The sequence below is a fragment of the Candidozyma pseudohaemuli genome, assembly GCF_003013735.1.
Source record: "Candidozyma pseudohaemuli strain B12108 chromosome Unknown scaffold00001, whole genome shotgun sequence".
In the NCBI taxonomy this organism is placed as follows: domain Eukaryota; kingdom Fungi; phylum Ascomycota; class Pichiomycetes; order Serinales; family Metschnikowiaceae; genus Candidozyma; species Candidozyma pseudohaemuli.
The window spans coordinates 1,511,169-1,530,738 of NW_020194435.1; the positions used below are offsets into that span (position 1 = coordinate 1,511,169).

The following is a 19,570-nucleotide window of genomic DNA, read 5'->3' on the forward strand; positions in this document are numbered from 1 at the left end:
CAGAATTAATGATATCGTTACCACAAGCAACTTTGGCTTATGTTATGGTTATTTTTTGTAGTAGCAAAAGTTTCTCGCCGAATGAAAGTTATTAGATAAAATTGAAGACTAATGCAATATGAATGTCGTCATGAAATAAATTTTGGTCATTTATACCATGTAGGCATCGCCTACTTAGGAGGCGTGACGGCTTTACCTGGTGAGCCATTGACCTTCGCGTCAGGGATATCTTTCGAATCCTTGACCGTTGCTCTTCGCAGATGTGTGGGGCTTGCTTGGTCATTGCTTTCCTCGCTATTTTTTCTTCCTGGAGTTTGTCCGTTTGGCGTACTAAATTGCACGAAGTTCCAAAACGCTGGGGATGATTGCGTCACATTGTTAGCGTTATTTGGAAGTCCAAGCTTCATACCGGCCTTGGAGCCTCGTTCAGGTGTGAATGCTTCCAAAGGTGTTATCTTTTTGGGGGATGTGTATCCTATGCCAAGCTCGGAAGTGTTTGATGTAGTTGGTGCAGTCGAGTTTTGTTGCATCTCACTCAAGTTTCCTTGTGAGGTGTTGTTCGCATCGTTACCGTTTGCAATCTCAGAAGCGCGGGCATTCTGCTCGTTGCCTCTGAAAGCAAAGTTATTGTTACTTGATTGACTTGTCCCAGGAGTTGGGGGAGGAAGGTTGAAGACGTGACTCCCCCCTACTTTAGGTAGCTTTGGCGTGTTAGCGTCCTGTCTGGTATTGTGCTTAAGGGGCGAAGCGAGCGTCTTGTTCTCTCCGCTTAAGGAAGACATAAATTGCTGGTGTGGTTGATGTTGATGCTGCTGCAAATGAGGTTGGTTGGGCATCTGAGGATTGCCTGGGTACCCTGGAGGACCATTGAACTGCTGCATGGGGTAGCCGTTCATTTGACCACCGTAATTGATCTGTGGTTGCATTTGATTTGGTGGAAGACCGGTGTATGGCATTGGCTGGGTGACCTTTTGATACATGTGATCACCATTTGAGGAACCACGGAAATCCATAATTTGTCTTTTTTCGCCTCCAGAGCCCTGCGAGTCTGGAAGGCTGTGGTGAGTGGCGAGATGAATCTGCAATGTTCTAGATACTGAGGAGCCACGACGGGACTTCAGCAATGTGCCATTTTGAATCTTTTTCATAAAATCTTCTTTGTAAGACTCACTGATTTGCCACTTCATACCTTTACCCGGCTCGTTAGGTCTTCTTGGAACCTTTTCGAAAGCTTTGTTGAGCGACAAGTTATGTCTGATGGAGTTTTGCCAGCCGGCTTTGGAGTACTTGTAGTATGCATAATGGGATGAAATCCAATTGTAAATCTCGGACAAAGACATGACACCGTCTGAATTTGAAAGAATAGCCTGCGTAATCATGGTGGCATAAGAATATGGAGGCTTAATGTCCTTAGCATCTTCCTTGGACAAGTCCTGGTCCAAATTGTTCTGCAAGGAGACAGCTGATACTGATGAAGGGGAATGCGTCAAGTTGGCTTTATCAAACATCTGGAATCCCGTTACACCCAAAAACAGTCTCATAGAATTCAGAGGCTGATGCATGGTCGTGTTTCTCGGGAGGTTGTTGGATGTGGCAGGCATCTTGTTACCCTGCTGCTTATAGCGGGATAAACAGACGTTTAACATCTTTTGCAGGATGCTAGGAGGTGCATCAGGCAAAATAAACATCATTTGTGTGCCGCCTATATCCAATATAGCACCGGAGTGTAATGGAGTAGCATGTTCCGAACCAACGGGCACTTTATTGCCATCGATTCTTGCACCGTTTCTACCTAGCACAGTCAACTCCCAGCACTTTAAATCCATGTTATATTTGATGGCTGCATGCTGTCTAGAGACAACTTTGGCTGGACCCAAGTCGATGTTTACTGTTTGCTGGCTGGCTGGAGCGTTGGTAGGATTGTTTTCGGTGTTTCTTCCGATCGAAATGGCCAAAGTCCTAACGTAGTACGTCCAGTCACGGCCGGCGATCTTGGCGTATGCCTGAACTTCAGTAGCCAAGTTTTTATCGTTGGCGTAGTCAGTCGCTACATTGGTTCTCTCCTCTGGAATTTGCAATGTTGATATCACCGCGTTGACGAGGTCTGCTGGATCGTCAAAAGTCGGAAGATCATCTTCACGAGGACGCTTCTGCTGTTCTGTCATGTTGGGATGTGTTTTATGTTGGAAAGTATTGTGAAGTTGTATGGAGCCAGGTATTAGGGGCAGTATTGTTTATTGTTTACCGTCCAGCGTCGAGACTGACACTTGAAGAGGGAGATTTTGAACGTCCACTAGCTCGGGATTGATAGCTATTCAAGGCAAGTAATCACCTGCAATCGCGTTGTTTTGATTCTGGAGGTTGGTCCGACCAATGAACCGTGCTTTTTTTCCGAATGGTGAGGGAGGAAGAAAAAAAAAGAGCCATGAACACAAACAGTCGGAGTGCACACACGCAGAATCCTACTGGGTCGCTCACTTGTTTAATATAAGGAGAGGGCCAGAGCGTTTTTTTAGGAGATTTAAACTTTCTTTTGTGGTCTTCGTGGCATCAAAAACGTGTCAAAATCGTCCAAAAACAGAAGCTTTTGAAGCTGATGCTAGGCCAACACTATATATTCTTCGATTCGGAGATCTTCTCCAGGGTCCATAGCCATGGAATGCGTTCTACGCGCCGTTTTTAACTTAAACCCCCACATTTAACAAGCTCATGGCGGTTGCTTCTTGCTCCTGGGACAATGCAGGATGTTTATTTACTCAGAGTGAGACACCAGAGCACCAGGACTGTCATCGAAAATCTTATTCCACACACGTGACGCGTAGCGCATGGACCCCTACCACTTGGGGATTATATCACCGGCTTTTCGTAGTTGATTGGTATAACAAACGAGTCGATTTCTGTATCAAATCCTCGTGCATCGGTGGATTCTCTCGTGATGATGTCAACCTCTGTATCTTCCTCCTCGAGTCTTTTCTTGATCACCTCAGTCTCATCGATGATGTCAAACTCGTCTTCCTTCTCCTCGTATTCATCATTTTCCTCGATTTCCACAAAATCGGGCGCAAGGGCACTCCACTTCGATGGAAACTGGACCAGCCAGAGATATATTGCCCCGCTGTCAAGTCCGGTCGAGCCGATCATGCACTTGTTGTAGTTCCACTTCACGTCTATGAGCTCCTCATGGCTACCTTCAAGAATCTTAACCAATGAACCCATCTGGGTTTCCCAAAGGTACAAATCTTGTGAGCTCTGGCCAAATGTAGAAGCGACTAGAAATTCAGAATTGTGATTGAAAGCGACCGTGTTCCATTGCAATCGGTTCACCACATCCTGGTACTTGTGCTCGATCTCAAACTCCCAAGTCGACGCATCTCGGTTGTTGATCATGTCAGGCAATGTAAACTGCCTGATGACTCTATCGGAAGAGTTAACGGCTAACTTTCTGCCGTTCCGAGAGATCTCAAGCGTTTTGATATTGCTGTTGGTGACTTTTGTCAGGTGGACCGTCTGGAGATCCTCAGCGTTCATTATATTGAGCCAGCCTTTACTTGTGCCTGTGAATATGAAATCTCCTTGCGGACTGAACCTAGTAACGAGTGTCATGTGTTTTGTTTCCTTTTTCTTGGGCTCGTCATCGTCAAGTTCTTGTTGCTCGAGTGGCTCTGTCTTGAGTTTTGTCACCACAGGCTCATCTCGAAGATCGACATGAACTGGCTCATCTTCAAAAAGAGATGCAGTAAACTGAAAGTGATTCTTTGGATGTAGCGAAGACAGCCAAACGGGTGAGTCAAATCGTATTTTTCGAAGCACAGCTGGGTTTTTGTCCACACCAAGCTTGTTGGCGTACTTGAGATCCCATATTATGCAACACCAGTCCTGGGAGGACAGAAGAAGATAGCGCCCGCAACTTGACCAATTGAGGGACGTGATTTGCCTCACATGGCCGTCTTTTCGTAGCACTGCTGCAATGGTATACGAGACCATGTCGTAGATGATTATTCTTCCATCGCTCATACCCGCCGCTAGGTAATCTCCCTTGACGTTGAACTGGATAACCACAGCATGCCCATGATGGAGTGTTTGAACGAGTGTTTCTGGAAACTCCTTGGCTACTGCAAAGGGGTCCTGAAGGGATAAGTTCATGGTGGTGGTTTCTCTTATAAACCGTGAAGGCGCGCATCGATAGATGGTCTAGCAGTGGAGGATGTGATTACATGAAAGAAATGCAGTAAGGATGAGAAGAATGTAAATTTGGGATGGACGCTTCAGCTCATACGTGGACTGGTATCCAGATGGTTACTGTCTTTTGCGTTGCCGATTTGAAAGTTATCAAAAACGTATTGAATCGACGGTCTGTAAAGCCGATGCTCTCGAATTATTTTTGAATACCATTTTTCTCGGAAGATTGGAAGTTTCAGTACTTCAAGTCTCGTATGGAATTCTATCTTTCTCTTCGAAATGTATTCAAAGTATTTTATAATCGGCTGAGTTTCTCAAGTGGTAACCTATTTCTTCACAACTTCGCACAAATCTCTGACTTCTACAAAACATACTGACCTAGACCTGAAAGTTGCAAAAGATAAAGCTGAATATTAAAAACTTCAACGACGAATATTGAAGAAGTAAAAACCCGTCCATGAGATTTGCAAACCTTCAATTTGCATCTATAATCAAATTTACATTTTCTGGACTGGTGGTTTTACCTTCTCGTCTAAGCCTCCTGCGGTTTAAATTTGTCTGAGTTGACGCGGCTTAAGATAGCACTCCGCTTAGAAACGTATCCTTCTTTCCTTTACCAAAACCCACAAGAGTCACATAATAAACCACAAATTAGTCAACAGATGATTACAAGATAATGTATAGGACCTCAATGCTTTCCGGAGTGTTATTATGGGTGCTTTTATTGGTCACATCCGTCAGTGGCCAGGTTCACGTCTATGTGGACACCGGAACAAGAGAATGTTTCACTCGAGATCTTAGCACAGAATCTGTGCTTCTTGGGTCCTACAAGATTGAAATTCTAGACGAACAAGGGATTTACAGTGTTCCGCGTGACAAAGCCAATACTGGTGTAATTGTCGATGTGGAAGAGGTGTTTGCCTCGAATAATCGCGTGATTCACCAAAGAGGCTCATCTTCTGGTAAGTTTCTGTTCAGCGCTCTAGAGCTGGGGTCTCACCGTATCTGCTTGACTCCTAAGCTGTTTTACAAAAGAAAGTGGAAAGGAGACGACCCCATAGAGCTTGAAGAGTCCAGATTCAAGCGAGCCAGGGTGACGCTCGACTTCTTTATCGGTGACGCAAAGAATGTTCTTGCAAAAGATCACACAGAAATAGAGGAATTGACCTCAAGAATTGCATCGTTGATTGACAAAATCACGTACATAAAGCAAGAGCAGGGTTTCATCAGGGCCAAAGAGGCCACCTTCAGAGATTTGCTGGAAAAGGCATGTGAGAGGGTAGTCTCATGGCTGATTTTACAGATTGCAATTGTTGGTTTGACCTTCCTTTACCAGCTGTGGACCTTACTACGGTTCCACATGAAGAGGAAAGTTCATATCGATTGAGCTGCACAATCCTTACTCGTTCATTGCATCTGGGCTTGCATTCAAGACAAGCAAAGTTAATTTAGGCGTTTTTGGTATGTAAAAAATTAAAATGGGTATCGGCTTTTTGTAGATATGGCAGTATCACCGCTTATCGCATGTAACTACAGATTTCGCACCATAACTACTACAGATCTGCTATGGCAGACTTACTCGAGCCCACTGTGTTGGATGACAATCCCAGGCATATTCTTTCCAACAGAACGTCGTATCTGTCGACTCCATCGAACATCCTGCTAGACGGACAGAGTCTACTATCCCCCTCGAGACGAAAGAGATTTGATGATCGGTCTCAATCAAGAACTAGCATACAACTACGAGCGCACACTGCGTCCCCGAGCACCAAGCGACTGACTTCTCTGGTAGCCCCAGTCTCGAAGGATGTCCAGCATTTTGTCAAATGGACCGAGACCAAGCAGATTCTGAAGATCATGAATTCTACTACTTTCATAGAGAAGTTCGGCGCTCCACAGCTTATCCAGCTCTCCCAACACCATATAGCTGTCGGAACGGCAAAGGGTGTCATAATTGCTTTCAACTACAGACAAGAAGCTGACTTTGTTCTCATTCCTCGGAAGAACGACCTAGATACACCGGCCCAGACCCAGATGCCGCAGATTAGCTGTATAGCATTCTCCTCAGATGCATTTCTCGTTGCCGCTGGCTACAAGAATGGATCAATTGCTGTCTGGGACCTTGAAAATGCGATATCGAAATCATCGTTCGACATTATCTATGCCGATGGATTGATAAGGCCTATAACTATGGAAGAGCGTTTTGGTCGTAACTCGCAAGGTCACTTAGAAGGTGTCCCAGTCATAAAAATTGATTTTGTTGGTGATAAATACCAACAGATAGTATCTTCCGACTTATCTGGGTTGGTGTTTTTCCATCGTGGGTTCAGAAGATTCCTTCGGAAGTATTACACATCTCAGAAGATTTTAGGGAAGAATGATACCAATGCTGATGACCCATCCGCCAAATTCACAATACAAGATAGCCAGATACTTCCAATAGGTACTTCTGAGCAGATAACGGATACTTTGGGTTTATTGGCGGTGATCACAAAAAATATCATGATCATCAATTCCGTGCGTTCCCTAGATAATCCTGAAGTTCCTCATCTGATTAGCCATTTCAAGTGCTCTAGACCCAAATCTGTCGCTGGCGACGAACTGAATGGTTGTTTGTCTTGGTACCCTTGCATCGAGGTAGATAAGAAAATCCACAATGCCAAACTAGCATACGCATGGTGCAACATAATTCTGATAGTTGAGCTTGACAACGAGGCTATTCCAGCAAACATAATGTCAAAAATTGCGGACATGAAAGAGAAAAATAAGGGTATTCCCCAGTTGAAATTTCACAGGAAAGGAAGATTGAGCGTTCCGGAAAAAGAGAGGGTGGTCACACTCAATTGGCTTAACTCAGAGATACTCACAGCTGTTACCCGTCATATTGAAAGTACAGAGACAAAACTTTATTTCTTTTACTACACTGGGGTGGATCAAGCCACTTTTACACAAGTTGGAGTGGACAATCTCGACTCTCAGCAGGTTTCTACTCTTGACATTGAGCTCAAAGACAGAAAGCAGCTGTTTAAGACATCGAGCTATAGTGGTAGCCTTAGAATTCTTCGGCACCGCCTAGTGCTCTTAGTCAATTCGCACTCGGTCTCACAAAGGTCAATTCTTTCAGGAAGATGCCTCAAATGGGCCGATAGACTCACCGAATACCTCGCTCACGGGGAATTTCAGGAAGCCCTTGGTATGGCTTATGAGTACTACGTATCAGATAACTATGGACAATTGGTTCTTCACGGGCTTCCTCATAACAGAAAAGAGCGGCATTTTGTCGTTGAACCCATCCTTAAACGAGTCATGGAAGAGTCCATCGTGCCTCTCTTCAATCCTGAAGCCCCATCCACGAAGAATGAGGCCAATTTAAGGCTCTATTTTACTTTAGCATCTATTTTGTCGAAAGGTGGTTTGATTGATGAGTCTCTACTTCTGATGTTGGATCATATCTATGAAAGGTTCGAGGACTTAGGTTTATTCTTCGACATTTTGGAGGAATATATCGTCTCCTCAGAAATCAAGAACCTCTCACCTATACTTTTCAAGGGCCTAATTGAGCAATATGCCTCGAGTGATAAGAGTGAACTACTCGCGGAGCTCATTTGTCTACTAGACATGTCAACGTTGAATATCGATTTAGCGCTCAATCTTTGCAAGACTTTTCATTTGAGAGAATGTCGAATCTACATTTGGAATGAGATGCTCAAGGACTACACAACTCCGTTGGTATCTTTGATAGAGGAGATCGAGCTCGCCCAGAGCGAACATGCTGAATTGGTCATTGTGTACACCTACATGTCTTATGTCCTCACAGGACGACAATACCCAAGCGATCGAGTTTTAAACCAAGACATCGAAGCTTATGCTAGAAACTCCATCTGCGACATTCTTTTCAGTATTGGGCCATTTACATGGCCTCAGAATTCTGGGATACACTTGCTTGGACTTAAATCTGAGCGAGTATTTCCATATTTGACATTTTTTCTCGAATTTGATACATTTGAGACTTTGACTACGATCAACGAGTTTTTTGAAAATCCAGCCCTCAATGATGAAATGAGCACTTTGAATCGACAGTACATTGTTGAAGCGCTTTTAGATGTATTTGAGGCTAGTGAAGAATTGCAAAATGATCAAAGTCGGACTCAGCTAGCAATCTTTTTTGCGAGAAATTACCCAAAATACTTCCAATTTATACGACTCTCAGAGACGGTTCTTCAAGACACTGTTGATGAGCTTTGCAAGAATAGGGATGAGGAGCTTCACGAGGATTGTGAGCTTGCATTGGAGAGCTTGCTCTCGGTGTATGAAGTTGAAAGCGACGCCCACCTTCTTGAACAAATGAGGGCAGCTAAATTTTATGATGTTCTCTTCAAGATTTGCAAAGCTCAAGGCAAGTTCACACAAGCGATGGAAATGTGGCTAGCCAAACACCAGGATAGTTCATCGACCGACATGGAAAAGAATTTTGCTGTATTGGCAGATATGCTTAAAAGCACATTTCAGGTCGATAATCAAAACACAACGGAGCAATTTCATTTGACTCGCTTCATCGAAACTCACCACGAGGATTTAATCAGTCTGAATGCAGATGATATGGTAGTTCTCTCGAATACCTATAGACCATCTTTGCATCTTTTGATCCTCAAGTGTGAAAATGATACTCTTTCGTTGAAGTATCTCGCCTCGTTCTTTGAGAGATATTCAAGCTCTGAATTGAACTCAATAGCACTTCCTTTACTAGTGAGATACGTGGAACTTTTGAGCATTCATGACAGGAGGGAGGTAAAAAATGTTATCTCCAGAGAAGTGACTAAGTTGGGTACCCATGCTCTGGAGAAGGATGAGATAAAAAAAGTTCTTGAACATGCTGGCCTATTTGAGCCCATGGCGATTATCCTTTTCAACGATAAGGAATACAGTGGGGCCGTGAGCGAGCTTTGGAGAGCCATCGAGTTCTCGCTTAAGGAAGTGGATGTATTCTCTGAAGATGACTATTCGAAGATCGACTCTTATCTCAACAGGATCATTTCCATCAGCAAAGAGGCTAAGCAAGAAAGTTTATGGACTTCACTCGTTGGAAAGGCAGTGACAATGAGCGACCTGACTGAAGATCAGCGTTTGCACAATATCTTCAATGACGCTATCTTCAAGTGCTTCAGAGCAATTGAGAATAATGAAGGGGTTACGAACCGCAAGTCTACGTTTGCAATTGTATTCAACCAAGTTCTCGAAGTGGCCAAAGTTGCAAACATTAGGGAAACGCTCCAGGACATTTTGACGTCTTATTTTTTCGAGTCTGAGATCCACACCATCACTGTCGGGAAAGTCAACCAGCGAATTTCAAAGTATATGGATACTATCAAGCAAGAGGAGCTTCTAGGTTGGCTTGTTACCAACAAACATTGCACGAGTTGTGGGAAGGTAATGTGGGGAGAAGAGATGCTAGAGCGGCATGCCTGGGCCTGGGAAGAGAGACAAAGAAGTAAAATATTCCTTTCCAGCGGACCATTTGACAAAGAAAGATTTAGCGATTGTGATCTTTACTTATTCAAGTGCTCACACGGATATCACAAGAGATGCCTCGAGCAAATTGGAGGATCCGATCGCTGTGTCATATGTTGCCCCGAGTAAAGACATCTACAGTATCATTTTATACATCCCGCCTCGAGAGTAGCAATCTCGAAGCTCAAGGGGTAGATTGAAAGGAAAAGCCACATTTGCCCCTAGCCTTGGCAAGTGTCGAAATGCGAAGATCCCGAACATTTTCAGATGGTCCCCTGATCATAGGAACCAAGGTGGGGTGAGGATTTCTAGCCCGAAAGGATTCGCAGAGGCCTCATGCGAGTTATTTATTCGCTGTGAGGCAGGTAACAAGGGGCTAGGGCTTCGCGAGCTCATATACAGGTTATACATACTTTTTGGGATCAAACCCTTTCTCAAACAGGAATAGAGCAAAACACAAACGTTCTGGGTCGCAATGCCAAACAGCGGCAGAAAGAGTTACAGCCTACTTGCACCGACACATACCTCAAAGCTGTATGGCTTTTGTCTTCCGTCAACCACTTTTTTTTTCTTGTACACTTTTTGACGAATTTTTTTTCATTAGAGGAATCAAACACTGCCTCGTATTCTGGCGCAAGAGAATCGCAATTTCAGAAAGACAGCGCCTAATTTGGAAAGCTACATTTTGCGAAAGACATTTTTAGAAGCTAATTTACCCGCAAGGCGGCCATTTGACAGGAGACGACTTGAATTCTCATTTTCTTTCACGAAGCTACTTGCTCCTACTGACCCAAGACTTCAAACTTTAAGTGAAGCGCTTACCTTATATCACTTCAGTTAACCCATCTTCCCCTTGGTCCATCTGATTTTCGGATTGGGTTCAACTTTTCCAGTCAATCGCTCAAAGCCCTGAATAACTGATCTATGAGCAACTACGACGACGACCTATTCGGAGACGAAAAGGTCCCTCGAAGCCCTTACCAGCAGCAGCAGTTTCCATCTCATTCCAGAGTTGCATCAAGCTCAAGAACCTTCTCCAGTGGAGAGAATGAGAGCGATGATTTCTACGAAAAGCTCGGTGGATCCTTGTACGGTGAGTCCAACGCCTCCACCGTCAAGCAGCCTGGTGTTCGTTTCAGCGAACATGTGGTCCGTAACTCTTACGTTGGCCTGATGCATAACGGTAGAAGCACGGTGGCCTCTCCCTTGATGGCCCCCAGAGAATCTTACAGAATGACACAGTATCCCCTGTTCGAATACAATACTCCAGAGTATCCGCAAAGCACTTACAATCGTTACAGTCTCATGAACATGGATGAGATGGCTAGCATGCCCAACAGAATGAGTATGGGCTACCAGCAGATGGCCGTGCCGATTCAGCCAGACGACTACAACTTGAACTTGCTTGAAGAAGCAGCAGACGACATGGATCCCTTTGGCGACGACGACTCATTGTTCTCTGAAGCCGACCCTGACGAGTTGAGAAGAGGAATGACTTTGAAGAGAACCCCTACTCAGGCCAGACCACATGAGGTCCAGGAAGAGGAGGACTTTACCCCACGTCTTAACTACACGAAGACTGTCAAGCGTGCTCGTTTGGTGGACGGTAACTTTGTCATCGACGCTCCAGTTCCCAAGCTGTTGCTCAACACATACACTCGTCCTTCTTTTGGTGAGAGTAACGAGACATCGTTCGTGAGATATTCTGGTGTGACTTGTGGTCCTTCCAACTTCGTCAACTATAAGTACAATCTCCGTCAAACGTTGTACTCCCCACCAAGAGAGACTGAGATCATGGTTTGCATAACAATGTATAACGAGGACGAGATTTTGCTCGCCCGTACATTGAAAGGTGTTTTTGAAAACATCAGAAACTTGACCAAAAGAAAAGACCCAAATTGGGGTGACGGTTCTTGGAAAAAGGTTGTTATTTTGATTGTCAACGACGGTCGTTTGCAGCTTCATCAAAGAACTCAAAAGCTTCTCACAGCCCTTGGTGTCTTTCAGGAGGGTTATGCCAAATCCAAGGTGAACGAGAGCCACGTCAAGGCTCATCTTTATGAATACACATCTACTGTGGGAATTGAGAGAGTTACGAATGATAGAGTCTACCTATCTCAGAACCTGACTCCCGTTCAGCTCGCTTTTTGCTTGAAGGAAAAGAATGCGAAGAAGATTAACTCCCATCGTTGGTGTTTCCAGGCATTCGCTCCATTGCTCAACCCTAAAGTTGTCATGCTTCTCGACTGTGGTACCACACCATCAAAAGACGCCTTCTACCATTTGTGGTCTGCTTTCAAGGATCCTAATGTCGTGGGTGCTTGTGGTGAGATGAGAGTCGCCTTGGGCCAAAATAAGAGACTTTTGTCTAATCCCTTGGTTGCTGCCCAGAATTTCGAATATAAGATTGCTAACGTTTTGGATAAGCCCATGGAGTCTGTATTTGGATTCATCTCAGTGCTTCCAGGTGCGTTTTCGGCGTACAAGTGGGAAGCATTGCTCAATGTTGACGGACAGGGTCCGCTTGAGAAATACTTCAAGGGTGAGTTTTTGCATCAGAATAAGGAGATGGACGAAGATGATGACGAGTTCGAGTTGATGGAAAAGAACTTCCAAGAATCAGGCATTTTCACTTCCAATATGTACTTGGCCGAAGACAGAATCTTGTGTTTCGAGCTTGTGGCTAAGAAGGGTCACAACTATGTTTTGCGTTACGTGAGTGGTGCCAAGGCAGAAACTGATGTTCCTGAAAAGATGGATGACTTTGTTTTGCAGCGTCGTCGTTGGCTTAACGGTTCGTTGTTCGCCGCTGTCTATTCCATTGTTCACTGGACCCAGATTTGGAAATCCAACCACAGTCTTTTGAGAAAACTTTGGCTCCAGCTTGAATTCTACTACCATTTAGTGACTGTCTTGGTGTCTTGGTTCTCGTTATCTTGTTTCTTCTTGGTGTTCCGTATTTTGACGAAAAACTTGGGATCACCGGAAGTTGGATTTTCCTTTGGTACTACACTTTCGACCATCTTTCTATGGATCTACGTTGCATGCCTCGTTTGTACATTCGTGTTGGCATTCGGTAACACACCTCGAGGGACCAAAAAGTTCTATACGGTTATTGCGGTGGTGTTTGCTGTTCTCATGGCGTACATGTTGTTTGCAGCCATTTATTTGGCTGTCAATACAGTGAAATTGATTATGAAAAATGCAGATGGAAACTTCACGCCTAGCATGTTATTCACAAATCAAAAATTCCGAGATCTTGTGGTGTCCGTGCTCAGTACTTATTTACTTTACGGAATAGGCGCCGTGATTCATGGCGAGCCCTCGTTCATGTTTACGTCATTCTTGCAGTACCTTTTGATCTCGCCAACTTACATCAATGTGTTGAACGTCTACTCGTTCTGTAACATTCACGATGTGTCTTGGGGTAACAGAGATTCGCCACAAGCCAAGGACTTGGGTACAGCGAAGATTACCGAGGACAAGAACGGAGAATTGATCATGACTGTCGTTCCTGCGTCTGACCAGGGTCTCGAAGAGAGCTACATGAACACAGTCGACGACTTGAAGGTTCCGCCACCAACGGTTCCTGTTGTGATGTCGAAGAAGCTGAAGGAGGACTCATACTATGCGTTCTTGCGTACCATCACCGTGTTGGTGTGGATGTTGACCAATGCCATTTTGGTTGCAATTGTGTTGGCGGCAGTTGGCCCCAAGGACGATACTTGGAGTGACTACAGGAACTCTACGATCTTCTTGACGGTGATCTTGTGGATTGTGTGTGCGCTTGCCGGATTCCGTCTCACGGGCAGTGTCATTTACCTCTTGCAGAAGGCATTGAGACCACTTAAATGGTGGGCACGCAAGAGGAACAGCGTCTAAGGACGGGAGTTGCATGGCACGGTGAAATACGGGAAAATTAAGAGAGCCGGTTGGACCGGCCGAGGTTGCAATCGGCCGAGGTATTTGGCACAAAACGGCTTGAGCGAAAGAGGCGACATTAAGCGGTCGGCACAAGCAGGAAAGCGAGCCGAACGGAGCAGTCCGAGAAGCTGCACGAAGCCGAGGAAGCAGGAAATAAAATATGGGGCGCGAGTGTCAAGCCAATGGTAAGGCCGATGTAAAAAATGAGAGATTTTTTTTTCCGGGCCGCTGGATGGTCGCGCAGATGCACCGGCCTCGAGGATTGCCGCAGAAGGGCAGGGTAATGGATATGGAAAGCGAAACAGAGTCGTTGTAGGCCAAGTAGAGGAGAGGGGTAAAACATACGAGAAAGCCCTTTTTCAAAACGCCAAAGGAGGGGCCGAGATCGACGATCCTTTTTTTTTGGCCCAACGTAATTGAGCAGTCAGTGTGGAGGTGGAATTCAACGAAGTCACTGAACAGAGTGCGAAAAAAAAAAAAAAAAAGCCAGTGCGAAAAGGCCAGTGCTCAATGGGACAAATGAGGCGGCGGTGGGGGAACCATGTACATTAGGGTAGGCTGAAAATAAGGCTTTGAAGCCATTAAGCCCAGGCACCGTTCAAGCCCAAAGCCTGGTCACCTCCTTCCAATTGGAAAAATAGCTTTGGTACGAAAGCTAAGTCTGAGGCCACCTCCTGCTGGACGCAAAAAGATGGCGCCTTTTGCAAGATTAGGTTTTTCGCTTTGTGTCTGCTGGCTTATCTGGTGTGGTAGCACGGACGGTGCCGCGCAACGGCCCAGGAACAAAAGATTCTAGCGCGGGCGCTGGCCAATGAACGCCGCTGCGACGTGGGGCAGGTGAGGGAATTTTGAGGGCCAAGACGTCGGAGTAGGCCAGGTCGGGGTGAGCCCCAGAGCCTTTGTAACAACCCCGAAAGGCAGGTGGAGGCCGCCGAGATCACACGATAGGGGGTGGGAAGAGAAAAATTAAAGAATGGGAGACGAAGAAAAAATGAAATAAAAAAAAACTCAAAAGAAAGAATGGGCTTCGTAGAGCTAAAGTTTGCAAAGATTTGCAGAGGCAAGCCGTTTGCAACCATTGTGGAGTCGGACGGGTGCGAGCTGACGACAGGTCGGGCTGGCCCGCGCGACAAATCGTGTGAGAGTGCTGGATTCCCGCGCCAAACCAGCGCCAGCCTGACAAGGAATTACGAGACAAGAAATGGGGCACTTTGGCAAGGCAAAGAAAGCTGGAGAGCAGTAGGAATTAGACAATTTTTTGGTTGTAGCTGCAGCCTCGGTTCCTTAAAGGTTGTTTCCAAACCGTGGAACAATGGTTGGTGGAAACCGCCGGAGGAGCAGGACGGTGAGACAGAGACGCAGAATGGTGCCACAGCGCTTGACGTCAGTGCGCCAGCCCAGCCCAACGAAAACGGCAGGGCAGGGCCCGGGGTTCCCAACGGAGAAGTCAGGCAGCAGCAGCGCTGGCTGGCGGGCCTAAAGGGTAATTTTAGAGAACGAGGTGGAAAATATCGTGGGCATTGAGTTGTTTGGTCACTCTTGTGACTACGAAAAGTTGTTTATTTTTCCCAAGTGAGACTTGGCCTAGCCGGTGAGTTGCCGTGGAAGAGTCAGGCAGCACTTGAACGAGGGTAAAGCGACACGACGACATTCCTGCATGCTCAGAGCCGTGTGCGTCGGGCTGCAGTGCGCCTCAGCTGCCAGTTTCCCAATTCTTTCTTTTTTTCCGACATGCCTGCCCAAAACGTGCGGTTTGTTTATCAAAAATTCCCTCATTTCACATCTTTTTTCGGCGTTCCAGCAGGCAGGACCCAAGCAATAAATAAAAAAAAAAAAATAGTTCCTGAAGGAAAAAGGAAAAAACAAAATTATCGCCTGTAGCATCCGTCAGCGCCGACGCTGTCTGCCGGCGGGGCTGTCTGCCTGCCTAATAGGTTTTTTTTTCCCTCTTACTCGTGGGCCACATATAAATGAAGCCGGCCCCCCACTAGTTTTTCTCTCTTTTAGACTTTTGTGTTTCTCTTTTCCAATTCTTCGAGCGCATTCGTGTCGTAGTTCAAGGACGAAATGAGTGCTACCGAACCCACTAACGAGAAGCTTAACAAAGCTGCCGAAGATGACGACGAGGACGAGGATATCGACCAGTTGATCATTGACTTGCAGTCTAACCACAACCTCGACGAGGAAGAGTCCGAGGATGAGGCTGACGCTGGTTCCTTCAAGGCCGTCCCAGATGAGCTTTTGCAGACCTCTCCAGAGGTTGGTTTGTCTGACGACGATGTCAACAAGAGAAGAAAGAAGTATGGTTTGAACCAGATGGCTGAGGAGCAGGAGAACATGGTTCTCAAGTTCGTCATGTTCTTTGTCGGTCCAATTCAGTTCGTTATGGAAGCCGCTGCCATTTTGGCCGCTGGTTTGGAGGACTGGGTCGATTTCGGTGTCATTTGTGGTTTGTTGTTGTTGAACGCTTCCGTCGGTTTCATTCAGGAATACCAGGCTGGTTCTATTGTCGATGAATTGAAGAAGACTTTGGCTAACACTGCTAACGTTGTCAGAAACGGTACTCTTGTTGAGGTCCAGGCTAACGAAATTGTCCCTGGTGACATTTTGCAGTTGGAGGACGGTACCGTTATCCCAGCTGACGGTAGAATTGTCTCCGAGAACGCTTTGTTGCAGGTTGACCAGTCCGCTATCACCGGTGAGTCCCTTGCCGTTGACAAGAGACACGGTGACTCTACTTACTCCTCCTCTACCGTCAAGACCGGTGAGGCTTTCATGATTGTTACTGCTACTGGTGACTCTACCTTCGTCGGTAGAGCCGCTGCTTTGGTTAACAAGGCCTCTGGTGGCTCTGGTCACTTCACTGAGGTCTTGAACGGTATTGGTACTATCTTGTTGGTTTTGGTCATTGTTACCTTGTTGGTTGTCTGGGTCGCTTGTTTCTACAGAACCGTCCCAATTGTTCCTATCCTTAGATACACCTTGGCTATCACCATTGTTGGTGTCCCAGTCGGTTTGCCAGCTGTCGTCACCACCACCATGGCTGTCGGTGCTGCTTACTTGGCTAAGAAGCAGGCTATTGTCCAGAAGTTGTCCGCCATTGAGTCCCTTGCTGGTGTTGAGATCTTGTGTTCCGACAAGACCGGTACCTTGACCAAGAACAAGTTGTCCTTGCACGAGCCATACACCGTTGAGGGTGTTGAGGCCGACGACTTGATGTTGACTGCTTGTTTGGCTGCTTCCAGAAAGAAGAAGGGTTTGGACGCTATTGACAAGGCTTTCTTGAAGTCCTTGATCAACTACCCAAGAGCTAAGGCTGCTTTGACTAAGTACAAGGTCTTGGAGTTCCAGCCATTCGACCCTGTTTCCAAGAAGGTTACTGCTATCGTTGAGTCCCCAGAGGGCGAGAGAATTGTCTGTGTTAAGGGTGCTCCATTGTTCGTCTTGAAGACTGTCGAGGATGACCACCCAATCCCTGAGGATGTTCACGAGAACTACCAGAACACTGTCGCTGAGTTTGCTTCTAGAGGTTTCAGATCTTTGGGTGTCGCCAGAAAGAGAGGTGAGGGCCACTGGGAAATCTTGGGTATTATGCCATGTATGGACCCTCCAAGAGATGACACTGCTCAGACTGTTAACGAGGCTAGAAGATTGGGTCTTTCTGTTAAGATGTTGACTGGTGATGCCGTCGGTATTGCTAAGGAGACCTGTAGACAGTTGGGTCTTGGTACTAACATTTACGATGCTGAGAAGTTGGGTCTTTCCGGTGGTGGTGACATGGCCGGTTCCGAGATTGCTGACTTTGTTGAGAACGCTGACGGTTTCGCCGAGGTTTTCCCTCAGCACAAGTACAACGCTGTTGAGATTTTGCAGGCTAGAGGTTTCTTGGTTGCCATGACTGGTGACGGTGTTAACGATGCTCCATCTTTGAAGAAGGCTGACACTGGTATTGCCGTTGAGGGTGCCACTGACGCTGCTAGATCCGCTGCCGACATTGTTTTCCTTGCCCCAGGTTTGTCCGCTATCATTGACGCTTTGAAGACTTCCAGACAGATTTTCCACAGAATGTACGCCTACGTGGTGTACCGTATCGCTTTGTCTTTGCACTTGGAGATCTTCTTGGGTCTTTGGATTGCTATCTTGGACAGATCTCTTAACATTGACTTGGTTGTTTTCATTGCCATTTTCGCTGACGTTGCTACCTTGGCTATTGCTTACGACAATGCTCCTTACGACCCTAAGCCTGTCAAGTGGAACCTTCCAAGATTGTGGGGTATGTCCATCATCTTGGGTGTTATCTTGGCTGTCGGTACCTGGATCACCTTGACCACTATGTTCTTGCCAAAGGGTGGTATTGTCCAGAACTTCGGTTCCATTGACGGTATCTTGTTCTTGCAGATTTCCTTGACTGAGAACTGGTTGATTTTCATCACCAGAGCTCAGGGTCCATTCTGGTCTTCTATCCCATCCTGGCAGTTGGCTGGCGCTGTGTTGATTGTCGACATTGTCGCCACCTGTTTCACCTTGTTCGGTTGGTGGTCCCAGAACTGGACTGACATCGTTACCGTTGTCAGAACCTGGATCTGGTCTTTCGGTGTCTTCTGTGTCATGGGTGGTGCTTACTACCTTATGTCTGGTTCTGAGGCCTTCGACGACTTCTGTAACGGCAGAAAGAAGTCTCACTCTCCAGACCACAGATCCCTCGAAGACTTCATGGTCTCCATGGCCAGAGTCTCCACTCAGCACGAGAAGTCTTCTTAAGCTGGTTACACAGCATAGAGAAGGTTTCTACAAACTATCATTCCCCCCATTTTTTTATTTGATTCCCCGATTATTCCCGTCGTCATTTTGAGATTAATTTCGTATTATAGTACAAGTAATAGATAATGATTAAAACTAGAGCTGTAGAGGCAAAAATTGGGGCTAATTTTCAATGGGCAGCGAAATGCGCAGACGACAGTACAAAGCAGTTTTGCGATGGGCATCGGCTGCACAGGAACCCAGTGCGACCTGTAGTGAAAAAAAGGTAATACAATAACACTGCAAACAATAGCAAACACACATGGCCCGATGCCGCTAAAAGTAGCGTCGGATGCACCGGAGTGTGGCATTCAGTTTTATGTCGTTTAAAATAAATCTGCCGCATACCGCCCTGTAGCTTTTTGCGTACCGCTATTGCCGAAAGGAAATGTCGCTCTGATAAGAGCTGGCACAGTAGTAACAAGCGAGGATGTGGAGAAAAAGTACGGGCTGACTAGACTATCTTGGTTTTCCTGAATTCAAGACACGTTGTTCCTGCTATAGAATGAGCTGGACAATGGTTCTGGACCATGGTACTTACACCTGACCAATGGGCAATTTTGCGCACTTTTTTGGAAATTTCGGGGCTTTCAAGGTCGTCCCGAACCTTATCTGCTAGTGCACGCCCGTCTACTTTGCCGCCCAAGCATGTCGATAAAAAACTCCTCGAATAAACGTACCGTCCTGTGGAGATCGGGCTTGATCTGCGGGGGGTGTTTAGGTTGCTTCTTCGTTTCTATTGTAGACTTTGTAACGAACGCATGCATAGGGCTTAAATTCGCTGCTTGTGACCTTTGCCAGGCTCGAAGCTTAATGGTGCCACCATGGGAACCTTTTTTTCCGGCTTGCTTATGGCTAAATGGAAAGACTGTTTTTTTCCGGGAAGTTTGATATAAATTTAGTTTGCTTTCCGTAGCCCCATTTGGCATATATGGAAGGTTTCCAGGCGTCGCTATGGACAATGCAGTAGAAGGCTTTGTAGAGTCCGCTAGACAGTCATGGGCTTCCTTCACTCTTCCGACGGAGATATCAATTAAGCTTTCACAGAACGATCCTTAACGTGTCGTTGCTCATTGGTAACGCTACCAATACTAAGTTGAGCGGTTGTGCTACCAGACAAGCTTTGAGAGACGCAAAGATAAGGTACGGCGAGTTTCAC

The 19,570-nt window shown here is 46.0% G+C and overlaps 5 protein-coding genes across 5 annotated transcripts; 3 read left to right on the plus strand and 2 right to left on the minus strand.

The window, feature by feature from the left end:
• Positions 1–170: 170 nt before the first annotated feature.
• On the minus strand, positions 171–2,165 carry FKH2 (forkhead family transcription factor; the record flags this gene model as incomplete). Its single annotated transcript, XM_024856118.1, has 1 exon — positions 171–2,165. The coding sequence occupies one exon, from the start codon at positions 2,163–2,165 to the stop codon at positions 171–173; it is 1,995 nt and encodes a 664-aa protein (XP_024715717.1).
• A 682-nt stretch (positions 2,166–2,847) lies between these two features.
• Positions 2,848–4,143, minus strand: SWD1 (COMPASS subunit protein; the record flags this gene model as incomplete). Its single annotated transcript, XM_024856119.1, has 1 exon — positions 2,848–4,143. The coding sequence occupies one exon, from the start codon at positions 4,141–4,143 to the stop codon at positions 2,848–2,850; it is 1,296 nt and encodes a 431-aa protein (XP_024715718.1).
• A 727-nt stretch (positions 4,144–4,870) lies between these two features.
• C7M61_000691 (p24 family protein) lies at positions 4,871–5,566 on the plus strand (the record flags this gene model as incomplete). The annotated part of the gene is made up of 1 exon (XM_024856120.1): positions 4,871–5,566. One exon carries the CDS (start codon positions 4,871–4,873, stop codon positions 5,564–5,566), a length of 696 nt encoding a protein of 231 aa, XP_024715719.1.
• Positions 5,567–5,745: 179 nt separating this feature from the next.
• On the plus strand, positions 5,746–13,569 carry C7M61_000692 (uncharacterized protein; the record flags this gene model as incomplete). The annotated part of the gene is made up of 2 exons (XM_024856121.1): positions 5,746–9,530; positions 10,617–13,569. The coding sequence occupies 2 exons, from the start codon at positions 5,746–5,748 to the stop codon at positions 13,567–13,569; spliced, it is 6,738 nt and encodes a 2,245-aa protein (XP_024715720.1).
• A 2,109-nt stretch (positions 13,570–15,678) lies between these two features.
• PMA1 (H(+)-exporting P2-type ATPase) lies at positions 15,679–18,372 on the plus strand (the record flags this gene model as incomplete). The annotated part of the gene is made up of 1 exon (XM_024856122.1): positions 15,679–18,372. One exon carries the CDS (start codon positions 15,679–15,681, stop codon positions 18,370–18,372), a length of 2,694 nt encoding a protein of 897 aa, XP_024715721.1.
• Between the last annotated feature and the right edge of the window lie 1,198 nt (positions 18,373–19,570).